Source organism: Camarhynchus parvulus, chromosome 18 (assembly GCF_901933205.1).
Source record: "Camarhynchus parvulus chromosome 18, STF_HiC, whole genome shotgun sequence".
NCBI lineage: Eukaryota > Metazoa > Chordata > Aves > Passeriformes > Thraupidae > Camarhynchus > Camarhynchus parvulus.
Window position 1 is genome coordinate 1521577 of NC_044588.1, and position 20083 is coordinate 1541659.

The 20083-nt window shown below is 48.7% G+C and overlaps 2 protein-coding genes across 2 annotated transcripts; one reads left to right on the top strand and one right to left on the bottom strand.

The window, feature by feature from the left end:
- The first annotated feature begins 282 nt into the window (after window positions 1–282).
- On the top strand, window positions 283–7556 carry LOC115911405 (meteorin-like protein). Its single transcript, XM_030962364.1, is given in 5 exon segments — window positions 283–422; window positions 732–809; window positions 2802–3211; window positions 3521–3580; window positions 6107–7556. Coding segments are annotated over 5 exon segments (1005 nt in total). The 3' UTR covers window positions 6424–7556.
- Window positions 7557–9050: 1494 nt separating this feature from the next.
- TRIM25 (tripartite motif containing 25) lies at window positions 9051–19158 on the bottom strand. The gene is made up of 9 exons (XM_030962191.1): window positions 18476–19158; window positions 17326–17421; window positions 16659–16892; window positions 16064–16220; window positions 15493–15570; window positions 15054–15122; window positions 13724–13750; window positions 13302–13397; window positions 9051–12631 (listed from the first exon to the last, which is right to left on the bottom strand). The coding sequence occupies exons 1-9, from the start codon at window positions 19094–19096 to the stop codon at window positions 12099–12101; spliced, it is 1911 nt and encodes a 636-aa protein (XP_030818051.1). The 5' UTR covers window positions 19097–19158; the 3' UTR covers window positions 9051–12098.
- Between the last annotated feature and the right edge of the window lie 925 nt (window positions 19159–20083).

The window sequence follows — 20083 nt, forward strand, 5'->3', positions numbered from 1 at the left end:
GGTTCATTCTTCTCCACCTCGGGGAGGAGCTGAGGTTGTGTGGGTTTTCAATAGGTGTGGTTAAAATGGTTTGAATTCCCAGGCTTCAACAGTTAATGTGAAGTGTCCGTATTCTTCTTTCTCACCTCCGTTGCCACTGATTTGGGGATCTTAAAACAGCTTCTGATGCTGCACATTATTTACTCGAAGAGGGGAAGGAGCCCTGCAAATGCCTTAGCTGCGATGAGCAGTTTCAAATAAGAGTTTTAACAGGAGATGTTTTGGTGTCAGTAGAAACTGGAGATGGGGCAGGAGGTGCTGCTGAGGGCAAATCAGCACAACTCCCAGCGAGGGGAAACGCTGCTGCCGGGAGACGTTCAGGGATCGAGTGGCTCAAAGCTTTCCCCTGATGGCAGCAGATGGGTTCGTTTGGGCCTTTGGAAGTGAATAAATCCTCCTGTGGGGCCACTTTATCATAGTTGTCAGCTCCCTCCCCAAGTCCTCTCCTCTGTTCCCTAAACTCATTTGCACAAAAGAGAAAAGGGCTCTGCCTCTCAGCTCCTGTATTATGCCACAATCAAACCTTTTAAAGACTATTTGTGTGTTGTTTTCCATTCAGGATGGGGTCAGAGCGTAGATATTCAGCAGGTTTTTTCTTAGATGAGTAAGACAATAGTTTCACAGAGCTTTCAGGATCACTGGCACTAATGCTGATAACCATCAAGGTTTGATGCATCTTTAAATGTTTTTAGAATTGCTGGAGTGAGCTGTGCAGAGCACCCACTTGAGCCAAATTTTAGCCAAAAATTGTGCAAGGAGTCATAGCACAGGTATGTGTGGGGAAGAACACGAGACATTAGCAAAGTACAAGTCAAGACTGAGATTGTTTCTTTTTTTGATAATAACAGTAAAAATACAAAATTTTTGTGAGTGAACAGTAAAGCGGATCGAAGCAGGATTCAAGGAGTCTGGTATCAGACACTTGAGGACTAAAGCTCTGGTTTCAGGTATCTCCTCTAACAAATTTATTTTCCTCTTCGGGAAAATCCCTGCTCGCAGAAGGGCTGCAGGCAGCCTGTGCCCGTGCATCTGTGGGCAGTGTGAGAACACGCGGTAACCGCAAGGGAACAGATGGCCGGAGGGTCCCGGTGACCGCGGGCGCTGCGTGCGAACAAAGCCCGGCGGAGCCCGGGATGTGCCGCCCAGCCGTGCCGAGGGCCATTGTCCCCGCCCGGCCGCGAAATCCCCATTCCACGCTTAAGAGCTGCAGCAAAGAGCCTCGCTCTCCCAGACCTGCAAAAGAGCATCTCCCCATGTCGTTCACTGAAAATATGGAAAGGGCAATGCATATAGAAATCTAATTATTGGCAGGCACAGCCCGGCTTTTAGCATGATAATCGTGGGCCCCGGAGCTTTCTTGTGCACGGACCCCTGAAAGATAATCATGAAAGCAGAAGTTAAAACTATTGAATTTCCATCATTCATTCAAAATTCGCTTTGATTATGTTGACACGATTTTTGTTTGTTCCTACACCGCGATGAGGAACTGTTATTAATCACTTCTAAATATTTCAGAGACAAAAGGGGGGGTGCCCGGCCCGGGCGCTGGGGACAGCGGCGCGCAGAGGGAAGGGTGACGGCGGGGATGTCCCTGCTGTCCCCAGCGCTGGGGGGCTCTCCCGCGGGAAGGGGGAAGGGGTCGGTGCCAGGCGCGGCCGCCGCCCCCGGACCCCCAGCCCACCCCTTTCCCTCCCGCCGCCCTTAAAGCCCGGCCCGCGCCCAGCCGAGCCGCCGGCCCATGGCCGCGGAGCGGGGCTCGCCCGGAATGCCGGCCCTGCTGCCGCTGCTGCCGCTGCTGCCGCTGCTGCGCTGCTGCCGCTGCTGCCGCTGCTGCCGCCGCCGCCGCTGCCGCCGCTGCTGCCGCTGCTGCCGCCGCGCTGCCGCCGCTGCTGCCGCTGCTGCGAGGGGCCGGGGCAGCGCCGCACTGCAGCTGGAGGGTGGGCCGGGGGCTGCGGGAACCGGGAACCGGCCCCGGGGATCGCGGGGAGGGAGCGGCTGCGGTGCCCCGTGCTGCTGGGTGTACTTCAGTGACCGGCAGGGAAATAGGCCACAAATGTTCTCGATATTCTCTAATATTACATCCTTTCCCACTGTCTTTTGTTGCCTTTTTACTTTTCTTTTAACTAATTATGCTGGCAGGGATTTGACTTTCATAAGTGGCCTCAGCAACAGTAACTGTTCTGAAAGCAGTGGAGTTGCACAGGCTTGAGCGAGAGCTCGGGAGCAGCACCACGCTTTTTATCAAAAAACATGTTCTTGATGAGTTTATATTGGAAATATTAAAAGTAATTTCAGAAAGTAGATCTTTAAACAAAATTTTTCAGGCATAACATTGCTCATGCTTCGAGTCAGTGGCTCTCACCCCCATCCACACCCTCGCAGGTGGGATTTTCTGAACAGCTGAGCAGTGGCCAGTCGTACCCCAAGGAAAAGTTTTGAGCTATTTAGCAGTGAGAAATTGCCCACTGACATTTCTCTGAGTGCTGCAGACATTCAAGCATGGATTTGGTGAAAGGGACTGAGGCTCCTTCCCATGCACCCAGCTGTGCGCATTCCCTGTCCTCTGTGGCTCCTGCGTGGTGCTGCAGTTCACATCCCAGGGGTGCGAGGGAAGGATACAATCCAGCCAGAGGAAGCCAATTTAAGGGTCATTAGGAGAGTTAGGAATAAGATCTGGATGTCCAGATGGTGCGTGGTGCAGTGGCTTCTCTCTCCTCTCCCCTCCCCTCTCCCCCCATTCCTGACGGCGCTGTTTCCCGCAGTGGTTTGGCCCGGGAGCCCCGTTCCCGTGCTGTGGAGCAGGTTCACCTGCGCTGCACCGAGGGCTCCCTGGAGTGGATGTACCCAGCCCGAGCCCTGCGCGTGCTGCTGGAGCCCAACGTGGCCGGTGCCCAGCACACCACGCTCTGCATCAAACCCTCCAGCAACTTCCAGGGCGCCAGCATCTTCGTGGAACGTGCCGGGCAGCTGCACCTGGTGCTGAGCGAGGCAGAGGGGGCTCGGCCCCGCCACGTGTCCTGCTTCAGCGCCCAGAGCCCGCAGCGAGTGGCCCTGTTCCTGCAGGCCAGCCCGCACAGGGACATCAGCCGCCGCACCGCCAGCTTCCAGTACGAGCTGCTGGGCAAGCAGAGCACGGCCGGCCCCGACTTCCAAAAGATGGCCCTGGCTGAGGGTAAGAACAGGGGCACCACTGCTGGGCAGATCCAAGGCGGCAGCTGATCCCCACTGGGCTGCTGCATCTCTGGAGACAGAGGCTGCTCTGGCATTGCAAAGGAGGCCCTTCTGCCCGCACTGCCCTCTGAGAGCATCCCCTGTGCTTATTGCTTTGCTGTGCTGTATTTGCATAACAAGAATTTTGGTTTGCATCTGATCACAGTGTTCTTCAAGCTGGTTGTTCTGCCCCATTTCTCCTCTGAATTCACCCGTCCTTTTGCAATGGGATGTACTAGAGTGTTATGAGTAACTGCTCTGTTTCTTCTAGCTGTGTGCCGTCCTTGTGACAACATGGAACTCCTTATGGCCATCTGCAGCAGTGATTTTGGTAAGCTGACTAAAGGGGAGTCATTCTGCCTTTATATTGATTATTTGGATTGATATGCTGCTTTTCTTAAAATAATAGCGTGACTGTGCTCTCTGATCTGGGAAAGAAACTGGAAAAGAATATGAATGGGGGGACACAAAGTGAAACCCAGAAGGGAGAAGCTTTGCTGCCAAGGTCCTAATTTCCTGCAGGCGGAAAGGTTATGAGCTAAAACTGAACCGTGAGTAATGCTCACAGGTGTGCTGCTGGCTCACAGGTGTAGCTGAGTCACGTGTGTAGATGTACATGGAGGTTGAACATGCTTGGTGTGGTCATTTTTATTCCCTTTGTCTGTATTTTTTTTATCCCAGTTATGAATCTGCCTTCTCTCTCCCCTCAGTTTGACACTCCCCAGTTTTTTATTGTAGAGGCAGTGAGTTGTTTGCAACTTAGCTAAAGATTCCATGTGATTTAAACTTTTCTCCAGTGACATCCTGGTTAGGTTTCATCCCTTATGAGGGAACAGCACAGTTATTAGTCCATAAGAAAAGAAATAATAAGATATAGTCATCTGATAATACATTTAAAAATTTCCATTTTTCTCACTAATGCAATAGATTTTTTATTTCACTTGTAATTTGTTCATTTTATTGCCACATTTTTCCACATGCAGATTTGTGCTTCTTTGATTAGCTCAAATAGCTAAAGCTGTAGAGTTGCCTCTCCACGTAGCCACAATTCTAATGCTGTAAATGTACCTACATAAAGAAATAAAACTACACACTCCGTATTAAACATTTTAAAATCTCACCAAATCATTGCTTTCCTACCAGGGCTTGCCATACTTTAAGGCTTTTAAAATCAGACACCAGCATGATGGTGCAAATACAAAACCAGTGCAGAGCATGCTTCCTTAAGAGCGCTCCACAGCTGGTAATTTTTATTCTTCTGAACTAACTGGTGCCACCCAGCCCATTCTCTGTGCTGGAGGAAGGACTGGTAATTTTTATTCTTCTTCTAAACTACGTGGTGGCATCCAGCCAGCCCTGTTGGGGTTGTTGTCTGTCCCGGAGGAAGGTGCTGTTCCCGAGCCGGCGCTGTGCCCACTGGAGACTGACAGCTGTGGGGCCCGGGCACGCCAAGGGACACGCCAAGGGACACGCCAAGGGACACACAAAGGGACACACAAAGGGACACCCACACTCACAGCACCCACAGCCCAGAAGGAGCAGCCCTTCGAACTGACTCTATTTATGGCCTGACTGCCTTGCCCTGCGCTCACAAATCGCTCTCATCAGCTGTTTGATTAGAGAAAAGAGCTGCTGATGAAAGTGTAAATGGCACTGGCAGTGAATGGGGGCTTTATGGCTGTCCTGAGCATGGGGGTCTGCAGCCTCTGCCCCCCGAGCAGTGCAGGAGCAACCTGGAGCAGCAGGAACAAGGGCATTATAGCTTGTCAATAGACTTGACTGCATCTGATTAAAAATGGTCACACAAAGAGGGGGACAGAGACCAGAGACATCTGTTACACAAAATTTTGGATTCCCTTGGAAATCTAAATGAATGAGGAAGTTCTTGAAAACTTCTGAGATGAGGTGTTTCTGCATCTTGGGTTGTTGAGTTTTCTGTACAAGAGTGAAGGAGTTTAGTGGCAGGAGGGTGGTTTTGTAACCTCCCACTTGCTGAAGAGCTCTTTCTCAAATGGTGAATGTTTCTGAGCCTTCTATGGATGTGGGATTGAAATGAATTTAATTAGTAGAAGAATAATTGATTGCTGTGGAAAATGGGGGCAGTGACAATGATAAAGGTGGCTTCAGGACAACCAACACCTGTCAGATGGGATGCTTCATTCTCCGTATGATGGATGCAAAGAATGCTTTCAAACAGAGGCAATGGCTTCTTATGCTTTCCTTCCAGTTAGGATCCTTCTGGGAGAAGAAGGTCCATGTATGCGAAGTGATTTTTAAATAAGGTTTCAAATAAAGTCACTTTAAGAGTTTTAGTGTTGTTCATCATCTCCCAAAGTGTTTTTTTGGTGGATGGATGACATTGTCTTTTGAGAGGGAAAAATCCCACTAAACGTTTAAATGAAAAACACTTAACAAGCTCTCATTTTTTTCTGGCCAAATAATATTTTGATTCTTCTTGGATCAGCCTCTGTTAGTGCTGTGAAAGGAAAAGCTCCAGAGTCCCCTGGAGTCAGGCAGGAGGCATCTGTGGTAGTTGTAGTCTTGGAACACAGACTGAAAAAAATTAATCCCTGAGCTGACCTTTTGTCATGTGCTTTTTTATCCTCCACTACTTTGCATTATCAAGCTTTTTCCCCTGGTGTAGCTGGTTTGAGCACTCATAAAGCACAATTCCAAGGATGCAGCAGCTTGCATGGGGATCCCCTGCAACGTAAGCTCAGGAACGTGTCCATGTGCAGGTGGTGGGTGTCAAAACTGCACAGCCAAGCTGCTCTCAGTTCTTTCATTGCATGAGCTCGCAGTACCTGCACTGTTCCCCTGCTGCTGCATAACCACCTCCTGTCTCCTTCACATCCAGTGGTGAAAGGCTCCATCCGAGGTGTCTCCCACGACCCAGAGAACCACATGTCCCAGGTGGATGTCAGAGCCCAGAAGGTCTACAGGCAGAAAAACCAGATTTTCCAGCAGGAGGAAGGGAGTGGGGAGTGGCGAGGCCCCATCCGAACCCTCCTGCAGTGCCGGGTGAAGAAGGGAGGGGGAGATTTCCTCTTCACTGGGAATGAACACTTTGGGGAAGCCTGGCTGGGCTGTGCCTCTCGGTTCAAGGATTTCATGTTGGTTTACCAGGCTGCCAGAGAAAGGGGAGCCAGCCCCTGTGAGTTTGAGCTCAACTGACATGAGAGACACTTGCTGAGAGTTGAAAAATTCCAGCCCAATCTTTGGATACTGAATCTGGAGCAGAGTTAAAACCAAGAACTAAAGTTAACAATTCCTCCAAACTGGGATCTGGAGGATTTCCTGAAGATAATGGCTCTGTGAGCCCTGTGAATTGACTTCTAAACTCACATTAATTTCTCTTTCATCATTTCATTACATTCACCATTACATTTTCTCTGCCTCACAAAATAATTCGGGATTTTCGAAAGACCTTTTGGGGAAGGTTAGAAAGCAGTCTGTGCTCAGTACTAGATAAGTCTCTCTAACATCTCTTGCTCTGTGTAAATGTTATGTGCTTTTTCTCTAGGTATTTTTCTCCCCTCCCCAATCTCTGCTTGATTTCTCTTCCTTTAAAGGCAAATGTGAAAACCCTCTCTAACCTGGGAGGAAGAAACTACCTCTAAAGCAAAAAAAGCCCTTTCTTCACCAAGAATTACTTGATTTTTAAAATGGAATGTAGATGCTGTAAAAAGTACATGCTCTTTTCTGACATTGAAAAAATTAGGGAGTTTAATACAACCACAAACAAAATGCAACTAAGTTGCCTCCTTAAAGTTCTGTTGAACTAATTTAGGATCAAGAATTGCTCATGATGGTATTTTCACCTAAATTATCTGCCTCCTTTCAAATAGCTTTTATTATTTGATTGGTGGCTCCTCCCACCCTCCCTTAGTGCTTTAGCCAGACTCACACAATTGCCTGTATTTTATGTAAATGGAATTGCTACACTGTAAAATGATACACAAATGTGTCTACCCCACAGAAGGCAATAAATGGTGTGAATAAACCCATTATTCCCATGTAAGGGCAGCTGATTGCAGCCTGGGCAACACGGGGCTGACAGATGTGAGGGCCTGGAGAAAACTGAATGAGGAGAACTCTGGCAGGCCACAATTAATTGACTTTTGGAATGACTCCTCTTTTCCACAGTTCTACTTGGCTGAGCAAGATTCACAAATTGCTGTCTTGAACTTTTTTTATGGGACAAAATAGCTGCCAATGAAAGTCTAAATGACATGAGCTTTGAATGGACGTCATACAATGACCACACTGTGACACGTTTTTAACTGACATTGATTGTTTGAGAAGTAGCAGCCACTTAATTGGGAGGGAATTGGGAAGGGGGGAAGAAAGAAATGGGAGGGAGTCAGAGCCTGGGTACGGAAATATACATTGTTAAACACTAAGCAAGACAATTTTACTAAAATAGGGAATGTCTTGATAAACATTTTTGCAGATATTCACAGAGAGCTTGATTTGGAGTCTAAGTTGGTTGTTCTTTTTTGCTGTGCAAAAGTATTCACAAAGCTAAATCAAGAGGAAATGCCATTACCAAGGAAGAAAACAGACCTTGTATGAATGAATATGATCATGCTGACTTCCCTGGGGCCTCAGTACCTGCTCAGGTCACAGTCAAGCTTAGACAGGCTTAAAATACCTCTTTGTCTGTCTTTGGAAACTGAGGCAAAGCTCTGGCAGACCTAATTGACCTCCTGATGCCAGGGACAGCACGGGACAAGAAGTGAAGATGAGGATTTCCCCCCTTGGTTTTTGTAGTACCTATCACACTGCTCAAGCACCACTGTGTGAGTCTGCAAACTCTTCAGACATTTCCTTCCCCAAAACCTTCCTCAGCCCAACTCACTTGGAGAACTTGAGGTGGAAATGTTTAACTTCTTGCTCCATGGATGCTTTGTTTGGGCTGATTTTTGAATCTGTTGAGGCACCAGAGCAGCTCCCTGCTGAACTGTTTTCCACTGGCCACATGGGGAGGCAGCAGCTTCCAATTTCACTGGGTGAAATCATCAGGAATCATCACCTATTGCTGCTTCCAGGTGTAACTTAGGCTGGCAGATGCTGGATCTCATCTAAAGCTTTTTAGAGCAATCCCACACTGTGTCCTTAATTGTCCAACTTCCTCCAGCTGATGACCATGGTTGTGCTTACCCAAAAAGGTCTCCTGTCACAGACATATTTTATGAAAAATCTTTTTTGCCGGGATCTTTTCTCCTGAGAAGCTGGGAAGCTTCAGCTTCTCCGTGTTTTGCTGCTTTGGAATGTGATTTGGAGAATTGTTTACCCAGCATGTGAAAATGTTTTTACTTGATGACCAATGACAGCCACCTGTGTCGGGGCTGTGAGCAGTCACAAGATTTTATTATCATTCCACTCCTTTCCTTTCTAGCCTTCTGATGAAATCCTTTCTTCTATTCTTTAGTATAGTTTTAATATATAATTTGCTTTTAATATATATAATAAAATAATAAATCAGCCTTCTGAAACATAGAGTCAAGATTCTCATCTCTTCCCTCTTCCTGGGACCCCTGCAAACACCACCAGTCTCCAGCTTTGTTCCTGGGCAGGATGATCTCCCCATCCCCAGTGAGGAGGCAGCATCACTGATCATGGGTGTGGGAAGGAGGCAGCTCAGGACCAGCCCAGAGCACAGCTCAGCTCTGCCTGTCCCTTCCCCAGCTCCCCACAGCCCAGTGAGTGATGCCCTGGAAGAGCCTTTTTGTCTTCACTTCTGCCTCCCTCCCAGCTTCCACCCTGAGCAGAGAACAAAACATTCAGAGTTAGGGTTTACTGTGAGTTTTTATTGAATTCAAGCCATCACCAGCCACCAGCCAGCCCCTGGAGTGGGCACAGGGAGCAGGTGGCACAGAATCCATGGTGGTGGCCCTGCCCTGTGTGGCTGGCACAGCTACAAACAACAACTCACCTTATACAGACTGAAGTACAGGGCTGATATATCAGTACAATCAACAGGTTTATAACTGCACATCTTTTTCTAAATACACTTCTTTACTGATGTCTTTAATTGAAGAAAATATTAAACATTCATTTATTTTCATTCAGCAATGAATGACTGTTTTTTTGATTTACTCTAATTTGTATATTAAAATGCAAATCAATGCACATTCTCATGGTGTTAACACCAGAATTACTTCTTTTTCTAGACTAAGTTGCTTTCATTTTAATACTAAAAAGAGAATTACAATTAAAATATATGCTCCTATATATGCCTTGTTTAAAACCAGTGCAGCTCTTACAGGTAGTGCCCGAGTAAAACCACTTCAATTATGTTGAAAAGGCTTTCAAATGATCATTTATCATGCAGTAACTAGTATTTCTCCTCAACACACTAATATTTATTATTAGTTATAGAAGTTGTATCACACTAATGTTCCAAAATATGCAAGAGACCTGAAGCTAACCAAAAGATTTCTCAGATGCCCAGAGATTGGTCCCAATAATGCCAAGGTCCCCAGTTCCATCCCCATACAGATCATTCACTCAAGAGCTGGACTCAGGGATCCTTGTGAATCCCTTCCAACTCAGAACATTCTGTGATTCTGTGAACTCCAAATTAACAGAACTTCACTCTGTGACTTCTAGTCATTCATAGCACAAAAGAAAGCAGAACAGAGGATCAGGGGCCCAGCAGAAGGCTTGTTTCACTGCCTGGTAATGCAGGACACCTCATGTGTTCCACATGCGCGGTCCTACACCAGTGTCCCATGCCAAGAATCCCACTCTGTCCAACAAGGCAGAATAAAAGCTGCTCTTTCCTTTGTCTGGGTGTCCCTCCAGAGCATGGCCACAGAAGGCCACAGACCCAGAGGCCAGTACTGACACCTCTTTAAAGTCAAGAAGCAGGGAACAGAGGATGGGGACTTTCTCCACTGCACAGACTGCTGGAGCACGTTTTTGCCCACAGCCAAGGGGACAGAGAACTCCTTCAGCACCCTGCTGAGTGCATCTGCAGCCCTGTGCACAGCCCAGGAGCAAAAGGATTTCTCAGAGGGAACTGCTCTTATCTTTCACTGCTGAAAAACTGGAAGGGCAGAAAACCCAGTTTGTCACCCATTCCTGGCTCCCAGCAGGACACAGCCTCCTTGTGCACCTTTTGCAACATTCTGCTCAGGCTGGGAGTTTTAGTGCTGACTGCTTTGGAAAGGGGAGACCCTCCAGAGGGTAGAACTGCTCCAAAGACAGCCATGGCACTTTCAGATCCACCATCCATCCCATATCCTATTCTGACCAAAACATTGGAAGAAATGAGACTTGTGCTATCCTTGACAAAGTACTAAGAGTTTACAAACCAAGTAAAAATAGACACCAAGCCTGAATTCCTGAAAGCCTCTGTCCAAAGCACTTTGGCTAATGTGGAGTGTAGTCACAGAGGTTCTTTTAAGCCTTCTAACAATTCCCTGCCAAACTGCCAGCAGTGGCTTTGTGTTCCATTTCACCAAGTCCTGTAAGGGCAGTTTTAGAAATCCAAGTCCAGGAAGGCTCTCGTGTGAGCTTCCCATGGGCTACAAGAAATAAAAGCTGACACAAAAGTCCAGAGGCACCAACAAGGTACAGGCCCTGTAACTGTGAGATCCAAACACCTTGATTGCCTACAGATTGTTTTAAAGTTGTAAGGAAGAAGTACAGATTTCTCTGTACCTGGTGAGAACTTCTGAAGACATACCACAACCCAAAGAACACCAGGAGAATTAAAAATCCATCCCAGGAAGAATGGATGTATATTCTCCTCTGTGCTAATTCTCTGTATGTCAAAAGACTCACCCTGTCTGCCCAGAGGCTTCATGCAGAGAGGAACCAGCATTTTCCAAGTACTTGCACTCTGTCTTGAGACTCCTCAAATTGGAGTCCCAGAAACATGCAAGAAATCCAGTGTCTACCACCTGAACAACAAAAGATACACCAGCAGAGAATATCCGACCTCATAAAGAGGAAAAGCTCTATGACAGGAGACCCTGCTTTGAGCTAAAGATACCCAGCAGAGAATATCCCACTTCATAAAGAAGAAAAGCTTTATGACAGGAGAACCTGAGAGCAGGAATGCAGCCCCTGAACTACTCAGCACACACAAAAACCCAGCACTGAAGAGCCTTCAGTGAAGATGTGAAGCATGCTCTGGGTCAGAAGATGACACAGAATGCTTCATCCCACAATCTTCATCACAGGGTGCACACCACTGCTCTGCAGGATGTCTTCCTGACAACTCTGCTGTATTCCCAGTGTCTGGGCTGATGTCATTTGTTTCCTGGTGATTCTAATACCATTTATTTCCCATCAATTCTAGCAGTCTCTGCAGTTCCATTCTGATGAGGTTTGTCATAGTGGCTTTTATAACTTACAGCCTGAACTTAGGGATTTCAACAGCTCTTTCTGTAGCATCTGGTGGAGTCCTACACTGAGAACACCTGTATGGACAACAGTCTCTGCACAGGCCAAAAGGCAACAGTGAGACCTCCCTCAAAGCTTGAATTTGTCAAGGAATTCTTCCTGTTTCTTTCTCAAACAGGAACTCTTACTCATGAACACATTAATGCTGTTGCTCCTTTACAGGAAACCACAGAAGCCACAGGCGCCACTGAAGACATTTAACAAGGATTTGCATCATAACTTTGATTTCATGGCAATCAAGACCTTTGCAAACCCTTGTAGTTTGTACCATCACCAACATTTTGCTAAATCACTATCTAAAGGCTTTAGCAATTCAGACCAAAGAACTGGCAGATTTTCTAAACTGCTTAAAAGAGATGATAATTTCTGCATCAAACAATCAATCTTTGAGACAGATTAGCTGTAAATGAACTAAACTGAGATACCAGACCTTACTCTTTCATGTGACAGAGAGAGAGAACAGCATCACTGGAGAAGAGCCAGAAGGCTGGGTACAAGGCTTCAGTGAACTGGGCTTTGAATTTATAGATCAGGTTATTCTTCTCCCCCACCGCCATGAAAATCAGAAAGCCCCCATCGCAGTGGAGCAGCACCCCGATCTTGGTAGCCTTTGTGTTGGGCAGGCACTTTTCCACGTCGTTGTGCCAGGAGGACAATTTGGAGTTGAGCCACTCGATGCACCAGGACCTGCTGTTCCTGCCCAGGCGGCTCTGGGGGCCCTGGCGCTCCATGCTGCCGTAGCAGACGCCGAGGCCGCAGAAGCTGCCCTGCTGCAGCTCCACCTCCCAGTAGTGGATGCCCCTCTTGAAGCACTGGAAGCCCAGCACCTGGCGGTAATCGGTGAAGCGCTGAGGGTGCTGCCTGTGGCCTGGGAAGGTGTCTGAGATGGACATCCTGGTGTAGTTGTCAGCCAGAACCACGGTGTTGTGGGCTGTGTTGTAGTCCAGGGTGATGTTGGCAGCGTCTGCAATGACACGAGTCACTCCAAGGTGCTGAAGAACAAAGCACTTCTGTTTATCCTGTCCCGCCTCAGCACTTGCTGCCTGTTTATCTGCCAGCTCTGCTCTCCTCCCCAGTGCAGCCAGCTCTTAGGGCCACAGTACAAGCTGCTGGGTTCAACTGCAGCCCTATGTCACACAACAGGCAAAAGGAGAGAGAGTTTTCTTCCTTCCTGCAGCCTCACAGGATCCCTTTATCACCCAAACACCCCAAAACAAGGTGATTGCTGATCTGGCAGCAAAAGAAATGCCATGTTGTATAGCATCTTAACAAGCCATCATGGGCTCACATAAAAGCCTGCATTTCATTTTAAAAGAATCCAGTGCATTACAGTGTGTTTCCAGGCTACCCTGATGCTATCTTTTTTGGGGAAACCAAAATCCTTACTTAAAAAACTTCATTTATCTTCATAAAGATTCACGGATGCTGAAGATTCATTTGATTCATCCAGCAAAAGAACCACTTAGAAACCTCCTGCCCCCCTTTTTCTCCAGAAATTTCCTCCATTTGTAACAATCTATTAAGCTAACAAAATCTCTCAGATGTATTTTTGCCAGGTCACTACAGAGGACACATAGCACCAGTACAACAACAGCAAGGTTCATCTTTAAGGAGTGCAATGTTGGGTGTCTTACACTGCAAGAGCTCCTCTCTGGGTTTCTTCAGGAAGCTGGCAATCAGATCTTTAGCAGCAGCAGCAGCAGCTGGGGCAGTTGGTGCGGTGGGTGGTGCTGCGTCAACAGAAGAACAGAGAGTCTGGCCAGCTGGGAAGAGACCTCACATGTTTAACACCCCATCAGACACACTCAGGCTGGAGCTGATCTGGTTTAGTCTCCTGCTCCATGCAGGGTTAACTTCAATTTTAGCTCAGGCTGTTCACTGTCATGTCAAGTTTTGAAAATCCCACTCTCTGCACAGCTTCTCTCAGTGTTGGATTGCTCCCACAGTGGCCAGCAAGAGCAGAACTTTTGTTCAATACACCAACACTGAAGACCATCTTATCATTTTAAGAGCAGTCAATGAAATTAGAATGCACATGATGAAAGTTTGTACTCACCAACTTTAGCAGCTTTCTTTTTCTCTTCTGAAGGGGGGAAAAGAAAAAAGTGTTGGGAAGGATGTACCAGGAAAGCCTTATGAATATGATTGCCTGGCAAAAGATTTTGAGAATATGGAAACTATAAGTGAGATTGAAATGAAAGCAACCTTTGAGGTCCCTTAGTTACTGAACAACTGGAAAACAATGGTGTGGCCAGCTGAAGGTGATCCCCTTTTGATGAAACAAGACCCTCTACAAGCAGGCAGGTCCAAGGGTCTGAGCAGACCCTGCCTGCTTGGCAGAAGGGGCCCAAAGAGGATTTTTTAGGGTTTAAATTGTAGCACAGTATGGTAATGTAATGATTCTTATAGGCTGTATGTAAATGCTGTAGGATTTGTATCTTGTACTAGATTGGTTAGTGAGAATTAGAATATTCAACACAGAAGATGATTTATTGTATTGTAACGGGAACTTCGCTCTCTTAACTCTTAGCACTTACTCTTGCCTCTTAGCTCTTACCCCTTTTACTCTCTTATGCTTTTACAGTCTTATCCTCTCATCCTCTCTCCCCCTCTCTTCTCTCATTCCTGCTCTGAGCTGTGGCTGGCAGCTCCCAGCAGGGCCCTGCCCCAGGCCCTTTGCAATAAACCCCAAGTTCCATGACCTGGCTTCAGAGATCTCTCGTCTCTGTCCATCCCGACCATGCTGACCCCCCGGCATTCCTACAAAAAAGTAAACTGTGAGTTCTACTGGGAGGCAAAAGCCACTGGTAAGACTGTGTCAGCTGTAATACCATCACCATGGCTCTCCTGAAACTGCAGCAGTACAGAGCAGAGAGTCCAGCAGGCTGAAGCCATGTACAAATGTGCCTGTGCACATCAAGCACAGCCTTCCATTTGCTTCCTATTGCACAGCGTCATAAGCCTGGAAGGAGCTTGATCTCTCCTCCAGGAGCAGTGTGTCCAGGCACGTGGAATGCTGCTGTTCCTGTGAGGAACACTGACTATTCCTTTCCTCTTTACAACACAGCTTTCAGTGCAGCAACAGGAGCTGCAGCTCCATTCCAGTCCTGCTTCCCCAGCACACCCCCTGACTGCCCCACACCCAGCACCTGGACCATGTGCCAAGAGCTCCCTGGGAGTAACAGGAGCTGTTTCTTAACACTTACATTTACTTCAAAAAGAAAACATGGAAGATCGTCCAAACAGGCTACAGTGCCCATTAATTCTGGTATCCGGACAAAACAGAACTGAAAGGCCCCAGTATAACCTGCCACAAAGACCATCACCCCAGCCCTAGACTGGAGGCAGCAAAATGTTTGAGTAAGGCTCCTTTAATCCCCACTTACTGGTGGTATCTGTCTCCCCCTGTGGAGTGTTTTGAGCCTGGGGTCCAGTTTTCTCTTTGCGGGTCTGGTCTGTGAGGGAGGAAGAAAAAAACCAGAACATGAACAGATCCTAAGCAGAACTCAATACATACAAATTCTATCAAACAAACCAAAAGGTGTTTGGCACAAATTTAAAAAAGCTGCACCAACAAGAGGGTGGGGAGGCTCTGCTTTGCTTTACAGCCCACACTGACACCACTACAGGCTGATGCACCCGTGTCCCTGTGCAGTTCACCTGTCCAGCTCACAAGGCATGCATCCCCAAACACCTCCCTTCCCTGTGCCAAGGTGCAGCTCATCACTGCATCACCACCACAGCAAACGCTCCTGGGGAACTGCCTCAACTCTTATTTAACAGTAAAGCCATAGTCAGGACAGGATGGTGTTCTGTTGTACTTACGTGGTCCAGGAGGCTTTTTTCCAACAGTGGCTTTGTTTGGATGAACTGCTGGAGGGGCCTGAATTTTCATAGGTTTGGCTGCAATGGTGATAATTTACATTATGGTTTGTATGGTCAGGAACAGACATGCATTATTGAGGACATTCTTCCATCTTATCCATCTTTCCTGCCTTATGGCAGGTGGAGTCCTGCCACTCTAAAGCCTTTCCAATCTCCCTCAAATCCACATCCTAACCACATCCAACCCTGCTACATTGTTACACCATAAATTAGTCCAAGGAAGAAAGGCTGAGCTGTGCCAGAAGGGTGTAATATCATGATACTCATCAGCTTATCCAAGTATAGATAACAGTGAAGAAACACTGGCATGTTTTGTCTCCCAGTTTAGCCCAGACTGCAATGTTTTTTGTGTGGAAATGGAGCACTGCAGAGATTGGAAGACACAATTTATATTAACCAACTGTATTTGCTGCACTTTTTTAAAAAAATGTATTTGAATTGGAGAGGAAAGATCCCTCATTTCAGCTCAAAGCAAAAGTAGAAGATGCCAATTTCCTCAGTGACACAGTACCTTCTTCTTTTTTCTCCCGACTCTGCATTATTGAAAGTTTCACTATGTCTTTGAGGGTAATGGCAGACTGGTAAGTGGAATGCATCACATTTTGGTCCATTTCAACTACAGGAACAAAAGCCTCTTTTGTTGATGTTCGTTGCAGTGCTGTTGCTCTCTGAAACCACAAATGAGAGACCACCTTGAATAGCACACAGAGAAAAATACAACCAACTTGCTTTAAATGGGATGCAGTTTGTGCATTCGTCTCAAATTCAAGGGAACAAAGGCCACAGTCAGACACAGCTCATGGCAAAATTCCAGCAGCAGCTCAGACACCTTAATTCCCACTGGTAACCAGTGACCAGCCAGGTCCCAGCACAGAGCTGCCACACCTCACGGAGGCAGTGGCTGAACTGGGACAGTTACCAGACACCCCTTCAGCATTCTTTCACTGATATTTGTGTACTTTTCAGGACATCCTTTGATAGCAGGTTCTTGCACACCACTGCATCTCCATTTGACTGAAAGTCTCTGGAGAACAGGACCAGAGCAGGTTTTTGTCATTCTGCACTCTAGAATGAAGAACTGGATTCACACTTAAATGACACGTTACCTTCAAAAACAGAATATCATCACTTTCAGTCAGTGCCATCTCAATCTGATCTTTGAGAGACTGAATTTCGTTCTTCTTATTTCCCAGAACACTGTAAATATAATCAAACTTATTCCAAACTCTCTTTTCTTCCTCTGTAATTGCTTTCATGATCTCATTTTCTCTTTCTTCAATTACAGCTTTAACTTCTGAAAACTCATTTCTGATCAATTCCTTCTTTCTTGAAGCTGTCTCCTGGGGCAGACAAGAGCAGATAGGCACTGATTTCAAAAGAACAGTTTGTAAACAAAATACTCTTAAGTGGTACTGAATGAAAGTCTCTGGGAAACGTGGGCTTCTCTTCCTTGAAACAAGCAAGAGAAGAGCTGTCGGTTTCTATGTGGTTTGGAAAGAAAATTCCTTCACCCACAAGGAATGGAGCCCATTCTTAGTGTGACCCTCATGTGAGGCTGTAAAACCTTGCACAGTGCCAGGTTCACTCCCATCTCCCACAGAGCTGCCTGGCCCTGCCAAGACTCCTCTTTTCTGTTCCCTCCTAGTAACACCTTCTCCTGCCAATGCAGCCTCAGCACCACAGCCCTTGTCACAAGGGTACAATCACCAACACCATGCAGCGGCCAGCGGGTGCCAGGCAACCTGGGAGCACTCTGAGCAGTTTCCCACTTACAGCAGATTGGTTCTGTTTTGTTTTCACCGTGCTCATTGCCCGGGCAGTTCTTTCACTCTGGTTATGCAGCTCCCCAAGTTTTTTCTTCAGCAGCGACTGCAACGGGAGAGACCAGAAAGCATTTCAGAGAGGCAGCTGTCATGTCTGCTCTCAGTTTTAAACACTCTTGTAAGCATTTATTACTCTCAGCTTAAAACCCACCTTCCCTCAAACCTTAGGGGGTGTAAAAGTACCGTCCTGCACATGTGTGGCTTGTGGCACCCACACCCTCCCCACCTCTCCAAGAGCAGGATGCCATTGCTGACACTCCCTTCACAGGGGACCCGCTGCTTTCACCAGCACAGCCGTTCCCATGCTAAGAATAAATGTTACATTAGCTCTCAGGTTGGACTCCCTGCACTAAGTTGATGCTACTGTTCACCCCACTCCTTTTGAGAACGTTCTCCCTCAGATGAGATTTACCTGTTCCTTTAGTTGAAGATTCTGCTAAGCTCAGTCAGGGCCAAGTTCTGCAGCTAAGCTGCATACACACCCACTGAACAGATGGGAGTTTGGCCACCTAAACCTTTTCAGCATACTTTACTCATCCACACTGATTTTCAGCTGTGCTGGAAAATATAAAGGCCAGGTTTCCTTCGCTTCTACTCCCTGAACCTCCTTCTGTCTTTCATCTACACACTTGAGATCTAGGATACCCTTATAATTCTCTTTAAGAACATTTGCAGCGGACTGTCAGCCCCTCAGGCAGTGCCAAGCCCTGGCAGGGAGCAGAGCAGCAGAGGAGGCTCAGAGCGCTGGGTGACGCCACAGAATACGGGAGGCCTCGCTGCTGAGCCCAGCCCAGGACAGCCCAGCCCTGTCAATCCAGCTCCCTGACAGCGCCTTCCCAGACCCCTGCTCTTGAGCAACATCTTGGAGAGACGAGGAAAACGCGAGGAATGGCTCTGGGGACGTGCCTGAGCACTGCTGGAGGGCAGATAACAGTTCACCAACGCCAGACACGAGATTTACAGTCGACGGCTTGTTCCGGCCTCCTCCCCGCACTCCAGAGCGGCTCCCCTGGCACCGAGGGAGCCAAGGGGCGCCCCGGGGCGCCCTTGGGAGGGGGTTCCAGCCCCGGGGGCCGCCCCCGCCCAGCCCGGCTGCTCACCTGGGCAGAGGCTTTTGCCTGCTCCAAGGGGCTGGTGGGGCACAGCTTGTGCCCGAGCAGGCACAGGGAGCAGATGCAGACGCCGTGCTTGCCGCAGAAGAACTCGAAGAGCCTGTTGTGCTGGGGGCACTTGCGCAGCTGCAGGTCGCGCACGGTGGGGCAGAGCTGGTGGTCGCGGAAGGCGGGGCTGTCGCGGTGCGGCCGCAGGTGCTCGGCGCAGAAGGACGCGGTGCAGGTCAGGCAGGTCTGCACGGCCGGCACCTCCCGGCAGCTGTCGCAGAACACGGGGGCCTCCCCGCCCCAGCACCCCCCCACCTCCCCATCCCCATCCTCATTCTCCTCCTCTTCCTCGCCCTTGGCCCCGGAGCGGCCCTGGAGCTGCTCCACCACCCGGCACAGCACCGTGTTCTTCTGCAGCTGCGGGCGGCCCGCGAAGGTGGCCCGGCACTGCGGGCAGCTGAAGCCCCCCGAGAGCCCGGCCCAGGTGAGCTCCAGGCAGGAGGCGCAGAAGTTGTGCCCGCAGGGCACCGTCACGGGGCTGCTGAAGAGGCAGAGGCAGATGGAGCAGGTGAGCTCCTCCTCCAGCCCCGACAGGCCCGGCTCCGACTCCAGCGCCGCCATCGCCCCGTCCGCAGCTGCCCCAAGAACCCGAAACAAACCTGGGCTCGGAGAAACGAAACTATGGCTGGGGCTTTCCGGAAAATTACGTGTCCGATCCCCGCCCCGACGGGAGGGGCGGCAGCCGGGGGACGAACCCTGAGGCGCCCGCCCATGTGGGAGCTGGGCAGCCCCGGGATGCGGGGGGCTCTGCCCTGCGGAACGGGACCCCGGGGCCGGGCCGGGCCGGGGGCTCCGAGCCGGGGTCGGGGCAGCGTCACCCGGCGGTGCCCGGAGGCCTCGGGGTCGGTTCCGGGGCCGTTGGGGTGCGGTGCCACCCGCGCTGCCCGCCCCTCTCCCGGCCGGGCCCCGCTCAAGGGAACTCGGGACGGCCCAGCGCTGTCCGGCCGGGGCTCAGGCAGGGTGTGAACCCAAATCCCCCCGAGCACCGCCCCAGCTGCTCCGAGCTGTGGGTAACCTGGATGCTGGAGATCCTACGGACTCATAGGTTTGGGTTGGAAAAAACTTTAAAAATCATCTGTTTGCAACAGCTGATGTCAGTGCAATGTTTTTAAAGCACACAGATTACTGCTTTGTGATTGTGGAAACCATCTTAACAGAAGATGCTTCCTCAAATGTCTTTTTCTCAGTCTAACTGTTCAATGAAAACTGTTTCTAACAGGAACATTGATGCTGAATAGCAACATGGCAAGTACTCCTGTCTTAACTAACTTGACTGCAAATTGTCCCACTGATCTCTTCCTCTTCCTCTTCTGCCGTCTGCCGTGTCCCAGGGACTTCCTTGGTGCCCTCCGTATTTCTCCACCCATGCTGGCAGCAGGGATAAAAGGAGCAGCTTGGCACAACGTCTGTGACCCCCAATAATTTAAACAGAACCTGATGGGCTGCAGCAGAAGGAGCTGTGTGCTCTCAACTCTTGTCCAGTGGGCAAAGAACACCTTGTGTGGAGAACTGCTGAGGTTCCCTTTAATGTCATTTAAAAGTATTAGC

Excerpts from the sequence above, each read along its gene's own strand:
- TRIM25 (XM_030962191.1), bottom strand. The coding sequence starts at position 19,096 with ATGGCGGCGCTGGAGTCGGAGCCGGGCCTGTCGGGGCTGGAGGAGGAG. Across the intron at positions 17,422-18,475 it reads AGGCAAAAGCCTCTGCCCAG|TCGCTGCTGAAGAAAAAACT; the intron begins GTGAGCAGCCGG and ends CTCCCGTTGCAG. Across the intron at positions 12,632-13,301 it reads CAGAGAGGAGCTCTTGCAGT|ACGCTGCCAACATCACCCTG; the intron begins GTAAGACACCCA and ends GTGTCATTGCAG.